A 17603-nucleotide genomic window follows, 5' to 3' on the forward strand; every position below is an offset into this window, starting at 1 on the left:
TAATTGTAAAACATTATATATTTATTTTTATTGATTGGGAATTTTATTCGAAAATGGTTCTATTGTAAGCAGATTTGAATAATAGACGATGAGATAAACTAAAGACTGATAAAGTTTCAGAGTCTGATTCCATTTCATTCTCGAGGAATTCGTAATCGTCAACACCAATTTCATTTAGGGCTTCATGAATTTTGGGCAGCGAGGATTTCTTGAATCCAATATTGTCAACCCATTCCACGAATTCTTGGTAACTTTGGATTGGAGTTCGTTGCTGGCGTCGTTCCTCAGCGTTGTTCCAAATGAGATTAAAATGGTTTTGAGACAAACGAGATGAGAATTTAGATTGAATACCATTCCCATCTTCGTCCATAAATGCAAACAAAATATCAAAAGTGTCTATAGAATTGCTTTCGAGATCCATGATAATTTGGTCGGCAATATTGTTTTCATTTGGAAGGTATGCTCTGATCCAATTAAATATATCTTCATTTCCGAAAACCTTGGGTCTTTGTTGACATCGTGTCTCGGCATCTCTCCAAATATAGTTGAATTTGGCTGCTTTCAAACGAGATGAGAATTTAGATTTTATCTTCTCGAGATCCTGGTCCATCGCCGAAAACAACTGTTCAAACGTGTCAATGCCTTCTGTTTGTAGATCTGAAATGATTTCATCAATACAGGCATCATTTTTGAGGGTATCTTTGATCCAACCAAAGAGCTCTTCATTTTTAAATATTAAAGTGGCTCGCTTGACAAGTGGTGTGGATTGCAGATGACTTGATTTGGATGATAAAGAAATATCTTGTTGTTGGTTGGTCAACGTTGTTTTATATCCTTGGATAAAAATTTTACTGTTGGGTTGGGAACTTAATTGTTTCTTTGGAGGATTGTATGTTGGACTTTTCAATTTCTCTGGTGTTTCATTGACAATAGGTGTGACGGCTTCAGGGGTTGATATCTTGTGCTCGTGTACTTTTTCATAAATCAACAACACACAATTTCTTGATAGACTCTCTTCAATGTTTGAAGTAATCACACTGTTAGTGGTTGCACATCTAAGATGAATATCTTGTTCTCGATGTTTGATATATAATACTGGTTTTTCTTTGTTGCTCAGGTCCTTTTCACGACACTAGATAAAGTTAAGAATAAATAATTGGCCACTGATTTGATTTTAAATATTTGATTGTTATATACATACTAGAATTGATTGAATATTATACTCATAAATGATTCCAGAGGAATTATGGTATTCATCCAATTTAATAGTCTCTTGATATTGTAAATGATGTTTTTCCTTTTCATTATTATCTCTCTTGAAACTGACAAACAAATATTGTGGAGCTTCCATTAATCGTTTGATTTGATTGACTGTCCCACATTGTTTGCAACTATAATATTTAAGAAAAGTATGTGTTAAAATATATATTCCTCATAGCCAATGATTTGATTAACTTACAAGAATGTATTTGAACTTTGATCTTTAGCAATGTCTTTGATTAGATCTTGGACATTGGTATCTTGACGTAATGGTAATACTCTTTCAAAGAGCATACTTTCATTTCTTTGACTGTCTGGAACTGTTGCTTTACATTTACCACAAATCGATTGAATCTTTGCACTGTAAAGTTTCTTGATACCATTATCATTTTCCATTTGAGCCAGTATTGACAATATTTGAATCAATAAATCACCTGGTAATGTAAATGTTACAATTGAGAATTGTAGATAAAGTTTAGAGATATCAATCGGAGATGTTTGGTTCTTTTGACATCTTGACCAGAATCTTTGAAAGAGTGAGGAGAGTGGTCCCAAGTCTTTTTGTTTGGAGATCATCATTGGGATGTTGTGATTGGCATATCTGATCCAATTGAATAGACAATGAACAATGTCTACATTCTTGATTGGAAGAATTGGTCTGAGACTAAAATTGAATTCATTTTCAATGGCTTGCTCCTCTTCTTCCTCTTTGGTATCATCCTCGTCCAAGAAACAATAATTGTTATCATAATATTTGAAATTGAGTTCTGGATTTTTCTTTTCCTGCTCTTCTTCCCCTTCCCCTTGTTTTTCCTCTATTGTTAATACTTCTTCATCTGATTCATCGAGTTGTTGTTTGGTTTTCTCTTCCTCTTCTTTTTCTTTTAGTTTCTTTGTGTGATCGTTGAATTGAGTGATAAATGGTTCGTTGTATTCTTTGATTTGGTTTTGACTGTTTTGAGAATCCAAATAGAGAATTGAAAGGATTTCATGTAATGTTCTCATAAAGTATGCATAGTATGACATTGGAAGAGTTGGTGATGTCATCTCTTCAACTTTGATGAAATCCAATGGCGTACTTGAGTTGTTGATATGTGAGAATAAGAGTTTGAGGTGATGGTCTGGTTGTGACTTTTTGATATCATTGATGCATTCTTGAGAACATAAATCTTGAACAATACCTTTGAGATATTGGATACCTTTGTATATCTGTAGTCCACCACCACCACTGATGGCTGTAATATAATAATTCTTCATCTGATTTAAGTGATCGATGAAGTCTGGATTTGGATCAGTTGGTTCTTTGGTTACATTTGAGTACAAATAACCATAGGAGAGATATCCTTGAATTACAATGTCTGCCAATGTCTTGATGTTGTTGATCTTAATGCTCTCCAACAATTTAGTGATTTGGGATGGGATGTTGGTGTTGTCAATTCCAAACTTTGAGTTGAAATGCATGATTGGAAGACCGATATCTTCAGCATCCTTTTCCTTGTGAACCAATCGAGTAATGGTTGATACCAAACTATTGGCAAATGATTCCAACTTGACTGAACTCAATTTAGATCGACATGTTGCTGTGATTGGAGCAAAGATGGACACTTCTATTTCATGAGCATAAATCCTTGATTCCAATTGATCTTTCATATCTATCAAGTTTTTGATTGGTTCTGGAACGAGTCGAGAGTGTGGAAGCTTTTCAATGGTTTGATCTTTGGATTCAGTAACTCTTTTGAATGGGAATTCACCAGTAAAGTTCTTGAGTTGTCGACCAGTACTCTTTCCAGATGCAAATTTGTAGATCAACTTTTGTTGAATGAGTGCCAAGTTTGGATGGAAATTGGTTCGTTGGAATTGGTGGTAATGAGAGACTGATTCGATGAGGAACTTTTGATAGTCTGCAACTTCAAAGTTGGATCCCAACAAGAGATAGTTGTCTCCATAGTCGAATGGTATTTCACCAATATCCATTGTTTGCAATCTATCTGTCATTTTTTCGAGAATAGATGCAAATAGGGCTGACTTTGGAGCAATAGTAATCTTTGATACAACCTTTCCTTGGGTATCGGTCATCCAATTGTTAATCAGTCTAATAATTTCACCACCTCCATTTTTAAGCTCTGGCATGTTGATTAGTTGACTGACTAGTGTGGTATCATCGATTGGTGGAATGATCTTTTCGTATTCTGGACGAGCACGACAACCACCTTCTGAGAACATTGAGATGTCTGGTGATTTCAATCCAACTTGATTTCAATTTGTTCCATGATTTGGTCATTTCTTCAATGTTGGATTCATCTTCGATATTTTGATTCTTGAGATATTCTATACATTCCGAGATTGTATTGTTTGTATAATTCTCTGGTAATCTTCTTGCAAACATTTGATAGAACAACTTGAGGAAACGAATCAGATTCTTGAAATATTTGCTGATGCAAATAGCTGATACATTCTTTGTGAAATACATTAACAAGTCCATATCCTTGGGTGACCCGTCTGTTTGACTTTCTTCAATAACAAACTGATTGACCAAGTTGTTAAAGATTGATTGGTATTCATAGAGTGGTGATGAAAATACGTTGGTGAGGTTTTGACGAATTGAGGCGATGAGGCTGTTGGCAACATAACCTTGGAGACGATCTGCTTTGAGTTGTGCGTATTGTGATCTGACATTCTTGATCATTTCAGTGAGATAGTTTTCATAGACGACCACTTCAGTGTGACCTGCAAAGGTTGACTTTTTATGAGGAGCACGTGAGTCGTAACAATCATTCCAAATGCTGTAGAGCAACTCAGACACGAAATGGTCAGCTTCGATCTTGTCGTCGATGATTTCCTTTGTATTAATGATGTGGCTGAACGATGTTAATGCACGGGAATGAATATAGTCAACCAACTTTTTGTGAGAGGGTCCACCAAATTTAGGTTCGAAAAAGTCATCACCGTTGACAAAATGACGTTCTTTTTTGTTGATCAACTTTTCGTAAACTCCTTCATCGCAAATTGAAACATACCATGCAAACGAACTCCAAAAAGTGACACCAACCAAGATTTTGTTGAGGTAATTGTTATTCATACAATCAGCTTTGGGTTCGATACCAATCTCGTACTGCATACCACAGTCTCTGAACATACCATCACAGGCAGGATAATATTCCCCAGCGACCAAGAATGGGTTATTGTCAACCATGTGGTAGAGATATGAATTGTTGTTTGAACCAATGGCAATGGCAACACTATTGACCCATATATGTCTGGCTGATGTATCTTGAGGTGAATCATCCTTTGTCATGAGAAGTCTGTCAAACACGACAGTTGAATCAAATTGTGCGACAAGAATCTTGTTGAAAAGTGGAGTATATTTGGCAAGTGAGAGTTTATCTATGACTGATTGTTTGAGTTGTCGTTTGATGAATTGGGTTTGAGGTGCTTTTTTTTCTTGATACATTTGATATGATATCAAAAAGAGAGACATTCTAAAGAATCCTTGTTGTTTAGTTGTTCCACTGTTGTGTGCCAATACTTCATTGAATGCATCCAATGAACAATCACAAACTGATTTCAATATCTTGTTGTAAACAATACCATCTGGTGAGTCTGGGTAATATACAAATGGTAAGAGACCTAGATTTGGAATGTTTTCAGCAGTGATATGGAATTCAGCCAATCCAAGTAGTTCAAGGAGTTTTTGGTTTCCGACAAGCTGAATCAATGTCGACTCATTTTGGATCTTGTTGAAAAAGAATATTCTATTCCAAATGCAACTGATTTGTGCTGTCTTTTCTTTGGTGTCCTCCAAATAAAGTAGGTCTTTGATAATTTGACCAAATGCTTTGTTCTCTGTTAGATTGAGACCTTCGACAAACGTATCCAATGATGATTCTTTGGCCAACATGCTTGTAAATACTTCTAAATTAGTGGTATTGAGTGCAAGAAGTTCAATCTTTGACATTGCATCTGTCTTTTTACAGAGATTGAGCCAATGGTCAACCAGTTCTGATTGTTTGGTGTCATCGAATCGTACTTTGTGTTCTTGAACAAAGTTGTAATAGATTGCATCGATCAATGGTGGGTTTCTTGGATATTGATTAAACTCTTCAATGTTCATCTTGAAGAATGCAAGAACTTGATCTGAAGGAATGAGCATGTCTGTTGATGTTGTAAATTCTGTGCTCTGTGATGAACATAAAGAAAGCATCACTGGATTGGCTTGGATCTCTAGATTGACAAACTTGGCATTGATTAGCTCTCTGTAATGTGTTTTGAGAGCTGGAATTGGTCGATGGAATGCAATGATATTACATAACCAACCAAATGGTATCTTTTTGAGATAATCTCTGTGTTGTTCAAATGAACCATCGATATTGATAATGCTGAGGAAATCTGTGAGGATGGACTCTGAGTGAGATAAAGGTCCGATAACATCCAAATAACAACTAATATCAAATGAATTAAAGTTGTTTGAGAATTGGGTTGTGATTTCGAGGAGACACTTGTCCAACAATGTAATTGGTCTGACTGAGTTATAGATATGTTTCAAACGATCTGGAATATCGATATCATCAGCAGTCATTGCGATGTTCATTACCAATTGATATACCATCGACAAGTATACGGCTTTGAGTTTGTCTTGTTTGTCCAATGTCTTGATCAATGATTCCAATGAAACTCGATTAAAGAGATCTGTCATTGATGACGCCCAATTCGATGTCCATTCTACAATATTATTTGGATCAATTGTTTTACCTTTAACAACATAATCGTAGATGATATCTATTGTTATTTGAGAGAATGTTGATTTGATGGTCTCTGTGTTCTTGAGGTTTTTAGCAGTCAGTTGGTTGATGATCTTGTTGCCTGGTGATAGTTGTAAGAGTGGAGTGGTCATATTGTTGACAAAGTTGATGGTTGATGATCCAAAGTGATGTGCAACTGTGTATTGCAAGATACCAGAGTGCTTGACTGAGAATAAACTCTCCATTACTGCAATGAGTGATGAATCATTTCTGTCAATGTTGAGTGTGTACTTTATAAAGTCTGATTGATAAGCCATCAAAAGATTGTTATCAATGTATTCGACAACCCTTCCAAATGGATCTTTCTTGACACACTTGACAAATAGATCATAGACGATGTCGATTTCAGGATCATTGCTTATTGTCGATTGTTTTTTTAGATTAGTTGATCGGTGGAGTACCTTTTCGAATAGTGATGAAAGGATTTGTGCAATCCAATGGTATAACGGAATAGATGTGTTGAGATCTTTGGATGGTGAACGAGAAAGAAGGATTGGTTCGTATCTTTGAGCGATATTGGATGATATCTTTGGTAGTTTGATACATTTGATGATTTCACATACCAATTGGCTGCTTGGTTCATCAAGTGATTCGATTGATGGATATGATTGATAATTGGTCACCAATTTGAATACTTGTGAGATGACTGGATAGAAGTATGATTCCAATGAACTTTTGATTGAATCGATAAATGAATGTGTCAACTTGCCAGTGAGAATCAAATCGGAAATGTTGGAGATAATCGTCATTAAAAGATCGTCTTCTGACCATTTGTTGGTGAATGATGTGACAACTGCTTTGTACCAAGATGAGTTTGCTCTGAATAGGTTCTCGATCATTTCACCACGACATTTAGATTCAAGGTAGAATAGTCTATGGTCATCCTCCATACCAAGGTAGTTGTTATTGCTTGCCAAGTTTGAGACAAGACGCAATTGAGTAAAGAACATTGATTCGAATGTGTCATGTAATGAAGTGGGATCTATTGGATAATCTAATCGATAAGCAGATGACAACCATGATCTGATGTTTGGATCCCATTCCATCAAATCTGAATCAATCTTGACTCCAAATGAATCGATATACATGTATTCTGTATCATTGAGGAAGATACTATTCAATTTGGCTTGATTTGACAATGAGAATTCAACTGGATAATGACAAATAGTCACCATAATCTTGGAGGATTGAGAGGTATCAAATTGTTCGTTGATAAAGTTGACTTGGTGTTGGTTGATTGATTCCATGTCTGCAATGACCAAACATATCTTTTGTCGGTCATCTTTGTTAAACTCGTTGATCATATCTTGACATTGTTGACTTGTCTTGATTGATGTCAGTTGAATGATTTGGAGTGTTGCCAATTTGTCAATCTCGAGTACTTGTTTGTCTTTCTCGGTTATAGACTGTAACAAGATATCATAGAATGATTTCATTGTTTTGTCAGATGCGATATCTTTGAGATGGTGTAATGTCAATGAAGATCGAGTGTACAAGATCCATCGATTGGAAACATTCTCGTTTTTGACAAACTTTTTGGAAAAGAGATCAGTGATGAAATGGAAGAGGTTAAAGTGTTCTTGACGAAGAAGGAACTCTTCCACATATGATTTGGGCATCGATAGACATCTGAATACACTTTCAGGTCTTGCAATTTGTAATAATTTCCAGTTGAAAAGTCGGAATTCAAAATGATCAACAGAGTTGAATGTGTTGGGTAGTTGAGCAACACCAACCAATGTATCAACTCGTTGTGGTTGGATGTTGATGGATCCAGATTCATAGAGTTTCTTGGCAATGGTGTAGATCAATGATGGGATGGTTCCAGTCTCTGAGAATCCACAAAGAAGTGACTCTGATGATCCAGTATGGAATTCGTTGACAAAGTGAGAGGCGGATGTCTTCATCTTTTCAAAGTATTCAATATGTTGTGGAAGGTTTTGAGAGATATAGTGGTCAACCATTGTGTTGATTGAAAGATGATACTTTTCAAATCTGTTTAACCATGGTAATGGTGTTTGGGGAAGTCGAGATTGTGGCAAGTGGACAATAATCTTAAAGTCTGAATGTACTTGGCAGAATACTGTATGTGTACCAAATGATACATTGGCCATTGTCAAGATCTTATCGTCATGTGGCATTTTGGTAAAGTAACGATTGAATACATCATAGAAACATGCATCAATCGATTGAGTATTGACCAACACAACAGTTTCACCTTCTGACATTTCATTCTTGATTTGAGAGACAACATCGATCAAACTGCTGGTTTGTGTGTCGTTTTCGAATCCACCAACTCTGATGACCTTGTGTTTGATACCTAATTCCTTGAGTACCATGAGTGATGATTCATTCTCGGTTGGATCGATTAACATGATGTATCTGAATGGACATGTTCCTGGATCTTCTGTTGGTTGTAACTTCTCTTGTAATGATTCTTGTATTCTGGTGATCGTGTTGTCATTTCTGTCATAGTCAGCATTGATAAATTGTTTTTGATTGTGGAAAGCCATTTCATCCATAAACATAGAAATGATTTTCTTCATCTGATCGGGTGGAACACCACCAAAGTTACGTTCGATACTCGTTGCCAATACTTGTGGACTGAGATAGTTGTTGTTTTGATGCATTCCTCTTGCCAAGTGATGTAAAAAGTAAACAAAATCTCGTTGATGGAACATATCTGGTTTGGTTGATTTGGCAAATGTGTTGACCTTGTTGTAGGCGGAGCAGAGAGCTTTGGAAACGTCGATTTGATTGATGGTATTTTTATCCTTGAACAGACATCCTTTGACCAACATCATCTTGTCATCATTGGAAATGGTTTGTGGGTGCATGAGCATCATCATACGACTTGTTTTAGCAGCATCGAGAATACGATTTGAAAGAATGATGATTGATATCTCTGCTTCTGATTGATCAATCTTTTTTGCCAAATTATCGAGATAGTCGTGCATAATCTTCATGGGTGAGTCAAATTCATTGACAAGACCTGCTTCATCAAAGAATGCTGTTGCTCGTTTACCACCAGATATGTTGTACACCTTTTGACGGTTGATAGCATTTTCAAAGTTGTTCTTGATCTCTATATCGGTGGTGTGTGGTGTGCATTGGTAACGGAATGGATCTGCACCAACCATCAATCTCCAAGGTGATTCATTTCCTTTGATGGTGGTGGCTGTGTTGTCATTCTTGTTGGCATTGATATTGTTGAGTACAATAGTGAATGACAGTGTCTTTGAAGAACCTGGTGGTCCAACGATACAAATCGGAATACAAGTGTTGATTGATACGACAATAGTAAATATATTGAGTTTGAGTGTATCTGTCAATGCAATACCAGCTGGTAGAGTAGTATATTCTGAACTGCAGAATGAGTTGATGACCTTGTTAAACGCTCCTAAAAACCCAATGTTCTTGATACCAACTTTTCTAGGTGCCTCTTGACTTAAATATTCATTGAAACACCAAAGCATAGTCGAACGTGAAGCTGGATCAACACGAATATAATAAGATAGTGCCATACTGACGATCATTGACCACCAATGAATGATTTCTTCTGAATTGTTTGTGTCTCCAATAGCAACATTGAGAATGGATATACCAACTTGATGAGTTCTAAAGAAACTGTAAAGATCAATGACACGATAGATATCACGGATCGATACATGTGTACGTGCTTGTTTGACCTGTCGAAGTGCATCTTGTCCAACAAGAATAAATCGTTTAAATTGATCCATGGGACTTTTGGCTGTTACAATGCGTAATCTTCGACCAATGGTGCTGCACACATCTTTGATCATTGGACAAATATTTGGACGGAGAGTGAACAATGATTCGAGGAATGGTGTTTCATTGTCTGTTGAAAACTCTCCATAACTGAGTGTGAGGTGACGCATCGATGGTGGTATGGGTTTGACAACAAATGATTCTGTCGTCGATTTGGTATCGATACCAGTGTGGTCCATAGTCAATTTGTTGTCGGCACTCGTGTTGTCCACCAATTTCTGGTCATCAGAACCTTGGACCTTTTTTGGTTCATTCATTGCACCAACCCAGAATATGTTATCTGGAATGACAGTACAACCATCCAATACACCATCAGTAAATACTTCATTGATCAATGCCAATGTATCATCTGGTGCTGTGTTGAATTCATCGATAAATACAACCAACTTGAGATCCACTCCAATCGATTCGAGAGGGTTTGCCTGCTCGATGATTGATTTAACCTTGTCAATGAATTGATCAGAACTATACTTTTGATGCATGATAATTCTTTCAAACAGATTCTTAAAGTTCACAGTCATGATCTCTTTGATGCATTGGAACAACTGATCCTTTTTGGTGATGATACCTCCCGATGGATTGGACTTTAACTCGGCAAGGAGTGCCTTTTGAGAGGAATTGATATCGATGAGCTGATTCTTTTCAAGTATACCAATAACCAACTTTTCCATTCCTTGACAAAATTCTAAAAATGAAAATTGTTTCTTTGGAACTGAGTCGATTTCCTGATCTGGGTCATAGTCTGCAATATGAGTAAGGAATTCCAGTACCATCTCGAGTGGAGGACTACCTGGAAGAAGCTTTAATAGAATCCTTTCCTTTCGCTTGTCAGACATTTTAACATTTTTCTTTTGCTCGTCTGTCAATTGAACCTCATCATCTACTTTGGCAACGACTGTATACTTTTTGAGCAAGTCAGGGAACTGTTCAATGTATCCGTTGATATATTCTTTGATATCATATGCGATATCTGGAAGAACCATCGCATTGATGAGAAGAGAGTAGAAGAGAAGATTGTGAGTCTTTCCAACACCAGTGTCACCAGTCAGCACCAATGATTTGGTATTCTTTGCCTTGCAATGGAGGATGATCAGACGAACTGCAAAGTCTGCTGTGATGACATATTTAAACCGTGTACAAAGTGAATAAATAAGATTGGTCTTGTCAATACCAAATGCTGTTGCAATGGCCAATCTAAGGGATGTTGTATCGTTTTTGACCTTGTCGTATGTGATCAAAGTTTCAACACGCTTTTCCAAGCCATAGTCTGATGGCCCAAGTGCAATGTAGTTGACAGTACATCCATCCATGAACCTACCAGACTCTTCATCGTATGCTTGCATTTCTTGTTTTGATCTTGCAGTGATGAGAGGAGGATTGGCCCAAATACTCGAAGTTGAAGAGTAAATTGGATCTGCTAATTTGGCAGATTCGTAAACAAAGAACTGGAAGAGTTCATGGGGAGGTAATAATGAGGATTGATTCAACAATTCTGGTTCTTCATCCACAGTTGGAATATTGATGTAAAAGGGGTAATAGAGTTTGTTGAGGAACTCTAATCTCTCGCTGAGCAATTTAAAGAATGTCTTTTTCTGTGTCAAATACAAAATATCCTTCAAATACTTTGGTTTGTAGTCAAAAGTATTCAATACACGCATCACAAAGTTGATAAAGTCTGGTTCTTTGACTGATAGTGCCTTTCTTTGATCTGGTAACTGGTAATAACCGAGTGGTTGTTCGTGGCAGGCAAGACATATGAGTTCGGCATCACCAATCTCCCAATCTGTCATGGGTTGGAAGTAATGCATCGACAAGTTGAAGATGAGTGATACAGTATCGAGGAGGTATTGTTCGTGTGATTGGTAGTGAGCATCTAACAAAGGGTCACCAATCTCGACAAAGATAGCCAATTTCAAGTGATCAGATACACTTACAAAATCTTTGATACCATCGCCAAATATGTATCCTTGTGTGATCAATGGATAGATCGTTGTGATGAATGCTTCAAAGTCACAATAGGGTGATAGTTTAAAGTGAACTGTGACCGTTTCTTGGCCTTTGTTTGAACGATTTGCATCCTTAACCAACCTCTTGAGCTTTTTGATAAACCCTCCGATTTGATAGTTTGGACGAACATGAACTGTGATGAACTGTGATGCAATCTCTTGTCGTTTTGAACGAATAAAGAAACTCTTTCCAGTGCCACTCGGTCCAGATACAAGCTGAAGGCTGTGTACTCCTCTTCGATTATCAACCCATTCATCTTTGAATGGTTGCCAATTCTTTTCAAACGATGTTGAATTCAGTTCAATAAACGAGAATAGGTCGAGCAATGTGGCATCTTTGGTAGCAGTGATGATATAAATTCGAGTCAAATTCTTGAAGTCACCAGAACTGTACTTGTCAGAGAGCCAGTTGAGCAATGATATCTTGTCTGATGGGATACCAACGAGGAATATACATGAACCTCTGTACTGTTCAACAATCTTTTTAAAGATTTCAAAGTCTTTTGAGAGAGATGATCCATAGAACAATTGTGATGGATGTGGTAGAACAAACCCATTCAATTGCATGAGACAGTTGTACAAGTTGTTTTTGTCTTGTAATGGAACCAGAATTGGTCCTCTCTCTGAAATGTCTTCCTCCCATGATATTTCTTTCTCTTTCGACTTTTTATCCAAATAATCGATCAACTTGGTAAAGAATTCGTTTGTAAGTGGAAGCTTGTTGATATCTTCAAATAGATTCAATTCGATCAATGCACTAAAGATCCCTTCTTGTGTTGTTAATGAATATGGATAGCAGTACTTGATAAATGGCAAGAGAGCGCATGCAAGTTGGTTTACTCGTTCAGTGAAAAACTCTTGTTTGACAGTGTCACTTGCATTGTCTACAATCTTGAATCCCTTCAAGAAGTAGTTATAGTTGAATATCAACGATGATATTCCTTGTATCTTGAGTAACCACAATCGACTGGGAAGAGTATTGATTTCATCCAACCAATCATCAAGGTCCTTCTGCAACTCTGATGCTTTTGCTTGAAGGCTAGCCAAGCAATGCGAATCGACTTTGATACTAATCATCCCATCAAGATATTTTTGATGATATAAACGATCGAGGTTGGTGTGCAACTCGTGAATGGAACGGAGTTGGATGACAATATTTTCAAAGTGATCTGCATGTTGCATTTGTTCTCCTTTTGAGAAAAACTTGAGACCTTGAACAAAATCATTGACTGCCTCTTGAGTGTGTTCCTTTTTCATTGCTGCATTGTCGATACCAGTGGCAATCAACCATCCAGAAGAACCACCGACAGATTTGGAGGTGGTTGATCTAAATTCCGAGCCTTCAAGAATAAGATTGACCGATGCTTTGATTGATCCAGAATCATATCCACCAGCTGATGCATACAATCCAATGATTTGTGGTAAATTGGTTCCAAATGATTTTAAATGTAACAGTGATTTGGCAAAGTTGGATCCTTCTGTCAACGATTTGACCTTTGAACAAATATCAGTGATACTTTTAAGTGTCACTGGTTTGGAGAGATACAATTCTACAAAACTCTCTATCATCTGAAGTGTGTGGACCGATGCATTCATCAATGCAGAGTTATAAGTGTCTGAAAGGTGATTGGTTGTGAGAATCTGATTCTTTGTTGAAAAGTTGTTCTGAACCTCTTTGATATCTTTTCCAAATTGTGAAAAGAATTGTAAAATCGATGGATTGATGTATTCAAAGATTACCAATTCGTTGTATTCCAATCCTGCTAATAATGGCTTCAAAGATTCCAAATTACTCTTGCTTTGACCCAATGTCATCTTTTCTTGATCAATATCTTTCAAAAATTCGTGAACATTGGCTATGTCTTTATCCTTGTTGGTGATAACCAGATAATTGTTTGTTTCGAAAAAATTATTTAAATATTTAATATTATCTCGATAACCAAACAATGACTTGGCTCGTTGAATAAAATCTTTCAATTGACTTTCTAATTCTAAATTGAATGGCTTGTGAGGCTCAAAGAATAAATACCTATTTTTGAAAAAATAAATAAATTAATATTTTATAATAATATTAATATTTTATATTAATGTTTTTTTTTTTTTAATTATTTTTAATACATACATTGATTTTAATTCTTTTTGTAAATTGATAGTACTTTCTTCCACGACCAACGATTTGAATATATTATTCAAAGGAATTTCACTCTTGGTGTCCAACAATTGCTTCATAAATGTTGAAACTTCTTTTACAATGTCATCCATTGATCTTCCATCGTACGACATTGCATTATCATAGTAATAAAAGATAATGTTAAAAAGATGATGTTGATCGGTATCGTTACTACTATTGGCACTGCTGCTGCTGGCAAAGTGACAAAGGAATTTAATGGTAGCATCAGTTTCTACTCTATACTTTGTGCCTTTGGTTTTAGTTGTAATTAACTCCTTTGTTGTTGCGATGATTTGGTCGAGTGGTTCATGGTTTGATTCATAGTCTCTTTTAACTTGAATAGGAATATGAAGTTGATCGAGATAATCAACCAATCGGAAAAGACCATTCAACTCGTAGACATGCTTGTAATATCGTTCACTTATGACCTCTGATGGTTCAATCTTTTTGTTGACAACTTCCAAAATAGTTTTAATGATAGTATATTGTTGACTAAAAGAGTCTTTCCATCTTAACTTCATCTTGTTGGCAATATCATCTATAGTTTGTATAAACTAAAAAAAATAAAATAAAAAATTAATATTAATATTATTTTTTAACAATATTCCTAAACTAAATACTAATTATTTATAATTATTAATTATTAATTAAATACCTTTGTTTTTTGGGTATTATAACCCTCGACCTGTTCATTCCAATGGTGATCAGTGTTAATCAACATTAATCCAGTGTGCCATTGGGCGACTATTATTTTGTGTTGTAAATTTAGTTTTTCAAGTTGATAAGTTGCCAATAGAATATAAATGAGTGTTGGAGGTACTGTTTGTTGTAGATCTGAGAATATCTTTGAAATGTTAACATTCTCTAAACTTTTCTCGTTGGTGATCGTTTCACATATAGTTTTGAAAGTTGTAAACTGAGAGGACGATAGTTTGGTGTCAGGAGGGCCTCGATGAAAAGATTCCTCAACCATTGAAATCTTTTTGATTAACTCTGATGATGTAGTGATTGTCTTTGGAACGGGGATGAGACACTGAGATCGCTTCAAAGATAAATCGGCCAATTCCTCGACTCTCATACGCTCGATGATCTTGTTTTGGAGAGTGGAAAAGGTGGTGTTGTCATGATGAGAAGGCGAGAATAACTCTTTTCGATCTTGTGGTGGGGGAGGTGATGTTTGATCATCAATCGATTGGGCCAAATTGTTTTCCAGACTCTCTAGAAACATTGAACAGTTGGGATTTAATATGAGAGGAATAAGTAGTCTCAAACCTTCATCTTGTTCTTTTCCTCCTTTGCCTGTTGTTGCCACTGGCAAAACTTTATCTGAAACCAACTTTAACAATCTGTTTTGTATTGTCGTGCTTTTGTCTGTACTCTCTTTGATGAAACGTTCTGGGTCTAGACGGAACAGTTGGAAAAGGCAGTTTTGAATTCCTCCAATTGTTGCTGTATCTTTGAAATCTTTTTCATTGTTGAGGAGTTGGCAATAAATATGGAATCTGTAAACAAGTGATTTGACTTGTTTTGGAACGATGGCAATTTGATCATGTAGTACCTGTATGTAGAGGTGTGGTTGTATCTCCTGTAAGATTTTGTTAAATAAATCGACATGTGGTTTATAATCACTTTTTATATCCTAATAAATAAATAAATAAATTAATAAAATATTGATTAATAATTTTGTTCAAAATAATCATGAAACTGAAAACATACATCTTCAAAAATTTTAAATTGTTTGATAAATGATTGTATCAAAATTTTTGTGTAGGCTAGAGTGATTCCAGAAATCTCTCTCTTTAGGTAATATAATACTGAGAAAAGAATGTTATTCTCTTCGGCAAAATGCAAAGTGAAACTAAAGATTTCTGGGTCAATCTTTAGAAATGGAATACCCAAGCAGAGAATGATATGAGGGTCTTGCCAAGGCAAATCAATTGATCTTTTGATGAAATCTTTCAAGATTGGAAGAAATTCGTTTCCATTTTGCCATGGTCTAAAATTGCGCGTCATACGTAGATAAAAATGATGAAATATCGATTGTCTGTTATTAATTCCATTTTGACCACAATGACTATATAATTAATAAATAATTAATCAATAAATAAATAAATAAATAAATAAATAAATAAATAAATAAATTATTTGATTTTAAATTATTTTCACAATTGATAACTACATACTTGTCAATTTTCATAAGTACAAAAAAGGAAAGCATTTCACCAAGCTCTTTTACGATTTTATCCAAAATGTATGGCTTGTTCACTTGATCTAACAAATTGTCATTGGATGCATTTATGAGGTAGAGAAATTTATCATTGTCTGGTAGATTAGCATTTAGAGGGTCGAGTAATGACATGACCAACTGTGACAATGGTTTGCTCTCCACTTGTTGTCCTTGTGGTGGTGAGGCTAGTTTCTCGGGTGTTGGTCCGATTGGAACATATTGGATTTTATTTGAAATCTTTGCTCCCAACTCTGAAATCTTGAATAAATCGAGGTCTCTCTTGCTCATTTCCTTGAATTGAACAACAATGTGATATTCTATTTGATTATAGGAGTCTGTGAAATCTTGAATATTCTTTCCACTCTCTAAATCAAAAAACCCGGGTAGACTGCTCACTCTGAATGTTATGTCAGCTTCATTGGCCATTAGGATTTGAGAGATTTGAGAGAATCCCACGACGATTCTCTTTCCTTCTGTCTGCCACTCCAACTCTCTCTTGCCAAAGTCGATCAAACATTTTTGATCGCCCTCACCTCGGAATCTGTTGATTTGAATTGTGTTGACCGGTAGATCCAAGTTGTTGGTTGATGGTATTGGTCTTGACCCTCCCAATATTTTTTGAATGTTGAGTGAATCGACTGAGGCGACTTTATAGTCTTTAAAGGAGTGAAAAAGGTTCATTGGTTCGAGGACAGACTTGAGATTCTGTTCTTGAGAAACCTTTTCGTTGAGCTTGTGGGTATAGTAACATCCACCGTTTGCTTTAACCAAAAACGTAACAAACACCGGAATGGCAGGGACTCCAATCACAGTATATGATTTCTTTGACAAGGGTATTTGATAAGTGACGACGGTGGTTGGATCAAACTTGATTTTTTCTGTCGAGATCTGTTTTCCGATGGACATTTGAAAGGTCGGAACACCATCCTTGACATCGTCGACAATAATCTTGCCCAATGATACCAAAACAATGCAATTTTCTACATCGGTGGCATTCTCCAAATAAATGTCAAACGGCATTTTGTCATCGACTTGATTATCTTGTTGAATTGATTTCTCTTGTTTTTCTTCTTCTTTTTTATTATTATTATTATTATTATCTTCTTGTTGTTGCTGCTGCTGCTGCTGCTGCAAAGCTGATGAATCTGTGGAAGCATTTGAATGTGATGATGGTGATGATGATGATGAAGTGTCGGTGGTTTGTATATCTGCATGATCAGTCTCTTTTGCTGACCCTTTGTTATTATCAGCTGTCACTGATGAAGAAATCATTTGCTTGAATATCTCTGATATAATTATATCAGATATTATTAATATATTATATTATTTATATTTTTTTTTTTTTGTTGTTG

General features: G+C 35.9%; 1 protein-coding gene across 1 annotated transcript; it reads right to left on the reverse strand.

Annotated features, from left to right (window-relative positions):
• Positions 1-43: 43 nt before the first annotated feature.
• On the reverse strand, positions 44-17523 carry DFA_07460 (uncharacterized protein; the record flags this gene model as incomplete). The annotated part of the gene is made up of 10 exons (XM_004367262.1): positions 44-1132; positions 1202-1391; positions 1460-3509; positions 3595-6586; positions 6623-13883; positions 13977-14578; positions 14680-15242; positions 15297-15663; positions 15741-16098; positions 16208-17523. 10 exons carry the CDS (start codon positions 17521-17523, stop codon positions 44-46), a joined length of 16788 nt encoding a protein of 5595 aa, XP_004367319.1.
• Between the last annotated feature and the right edge of the window lie 80 nt (positions 17524-17603).

This window comes from Cavenderia fasciculata, assembly GCF_000203815.1.
Source record: "Cavenderia fasciculata unplaced genomic scaffold Scf_ET2XIPL01CNAVH-3, whole genome shotgun sequence".
In the NCBI taxonomy this organism is placed as follows: Eukaryota; Evosea; class Eumycetozoa; order Acytosteliales; family Cavenderiaceae; genus Cavenderia; species Cavenderia fasciculata.